Here is a 2,044-nt window from a genome sequence, read left to right on the forward strand (position 1 = left end):
CTCCAAATAATCATTTTAAAGGTTTCAGTATATTTAAAGTATTTTGATTGGCTAGATAAAGTTAATTTTACTCTGTATTACTGTAGAGGTGACTGCATTAACTGATGCAGTTTCTCCTATTGCCCAACATATCACTTGTGTCTTGTTCAGTTACCGAAGTCTGCACATTTTTGCAGCATACATAGTTTTGTGAGTTAAGCACACGAGACACAGAAGTGGTGTTCCAGAACGTTTATTCAACGATTCCCTATACAAAATGTTTAGGAGGCAGCGGCCTGCACAGCCTGGCCCCTCTGCACAGACACCCTGGTGTGAGTCTTGGCCAGATGGTCAGTGAACTCCTGGAACAAAAAGCAGAAAGCCTGGTTACACAAAATCCTGACATAACCATAACAGCTCATGTTGGCTCTGTACAGACCTGGTAGGGAGACTTTGTGAAGATTGTCTCCTTCCACAGATCAGGGGTCAGGTAGCTGTAAGTCTTGGAGATGGCGTCAAAGGTGGCCTTGGCTGAGGAAGGAATTATAAAGAGTAAGTGTGTGTGTAGCATGGCGCTCCAGTAACAAAGTACAACAGTCTTGTTGGGGGTAAAAAAAATGTTGAGCATTGTAAAAGGGTAACAGGGAAGACCACTAAAACGTCTCCCTGCCGTGCAATACTCAATTCTTTCTCTCCTTTTAACGACAACTACACCACTGCCGAGGTGAAGCTGGGCAGAGCGAGGAGAAACAAATACAGTATGCAGATCATGACCCTGGGAGAAGCTTACCAAAGTTGCCGAGGGTGGCGGTGCAGCCCCTAGCAGAGGTGTAGCAATCATCGATTCCAGCCATCATGAGCAGCTTCTTGGGCACTGGGGCAGACACGATGCCGGTACCACGGGGGGCTGGAATGAGACGCACCAGGACAGAGCCGCAGCGGCCAGTCACCTTGCAGGGCACAGTGTGGGGTTTGCCGATTTTGTTACCCCAGTAACCCCTTCTGACAGGGACGATAGACAGCTTGGCCAGGATGATGGCCCCACGGATGGCTGTGGCCACCTCCTTGGAGCACTTCACCCCCAGGCCCACGTGGCCGTTGTAGTCACCAATGGCAACAAAGGCCTGTAGACAAAAAGCAAAAGGCACACAGTGTTAGGCTTAGACAACGCTGATTAACAGGAGAAAAAAAAAAAAACACCTTTCTCCTTTGCAAAGGAATCCACACTCACCTTGAACCTGGTGCGCTGACCAGCCCTGGTCTGCTTCTGGACGGGCATGATCTTCAGCACCTCGTCTTTAAGACCAGAACCCAGGAAGAAGTCGATGATCTCAGACTCCTACAGGAAAAGGAGTAAGCATTGAGGGGTTTACATCACAACAGAAACTGCAGTTCATTCAGACATTTACACAAGACAAGTCAAATAAAATAAAATAAAATATGATGGTTTATGTATGTGAACTGTAGTTACCTTGATGGGCAGAGAGTACAGATAGATCTCCTCCAGGGACTTGATCTTCATGTCCTTAACCAGGCGGCCCAGCTTGGTGACTGGCACCCACTATCACAGGAAAGAAACTCAAGTAAACTACAAAAAGCCAAAATACTAAATGCTTATGTTCAAAACACTTATTAATCCAAAAACCTACCTCCTTGTCCTCGGACTTGCCGCCCCGTGCACCGCGGCCCCTGCCACGGCCTCTGCCGCGTCCACGGCCCCGACCGCGGCCACCGGCGCCAAAACCTCCGCGAAAACCTCCTCTACCACCGGCGTCGTCCGCCATTTGCTACACGACAAGAAAACAACAAAGACGTTTAGTTATTTATCCCCCAAAATACGGACATCAGTCTTACGGGACACGAGTATCGCCGCCATATTCATATAAGCAAACTACAAATATTTCCATCTGTATTCAAATTCGCTGTTAAATAGGTCTGGGATTTTAATTTAATATGTTCATATATGATCTTATAATCAGCTCTGAAGTGTCTGACTGAACGATGCGTGAGATTTTTAAGGATATAAACTAGGAAGAGAAACTCAACAGCACACTTACGTGATCGA

At 47.0% G+C, this 2,044-nt stretch overlaps 1 protein-coding gene across 1 annotated transcript; it reads right to left on the reverse strand.

Annotated features, from left to right (window-relative positions):
• Nucleotides 1–216: 216 nt before the first annotated feature.
• rps2 (ribosomal protein S2) lies at nucleotides 217–1,800 on the reverse strand. Its single transcript, XM_005755869.2, has 6 exons — nucleotides 1,629–1,800; nucleotides 1,451–1,540; nucleotides 1,211–1,318; nucleotides 770–1,103; nucleotides 419–510; nucleotides 217–341 (listed from the first exon to the last, which is right to left on the reverse strand). Exons 1-6 carry the CDS (start codon nucleotides 1,761–1,763, stop codon nucleotides 261–263), a joined length of 840 nt encoding a protein of 279 aa, XP_005755926.1. The 5' UTR covers nucleotides 1,764–1,800; the 3' UTR covers nucleotides 217–260.
• Nucleotides 1,801–2,044: the final 244 nt, after the last annotated feature.

The sequence above is a fragment of the Pundamilia nyererei genome, unplaced genomic scaffold, assembly GCF_000239375.1.
Source record: "Pundamilia nyererei isolate P.nyererei 1_Seehausen unplaced genomic scaffold, PunNye1.0 scaffold04140, whole genome shotgun sequence".
Lineage (NCBI taxonomy): Eukaryota > Metazoa > Chordata > Actinopteri > Cichliformes > Cichlidae > Pundamilia > Pundamilia nyererei.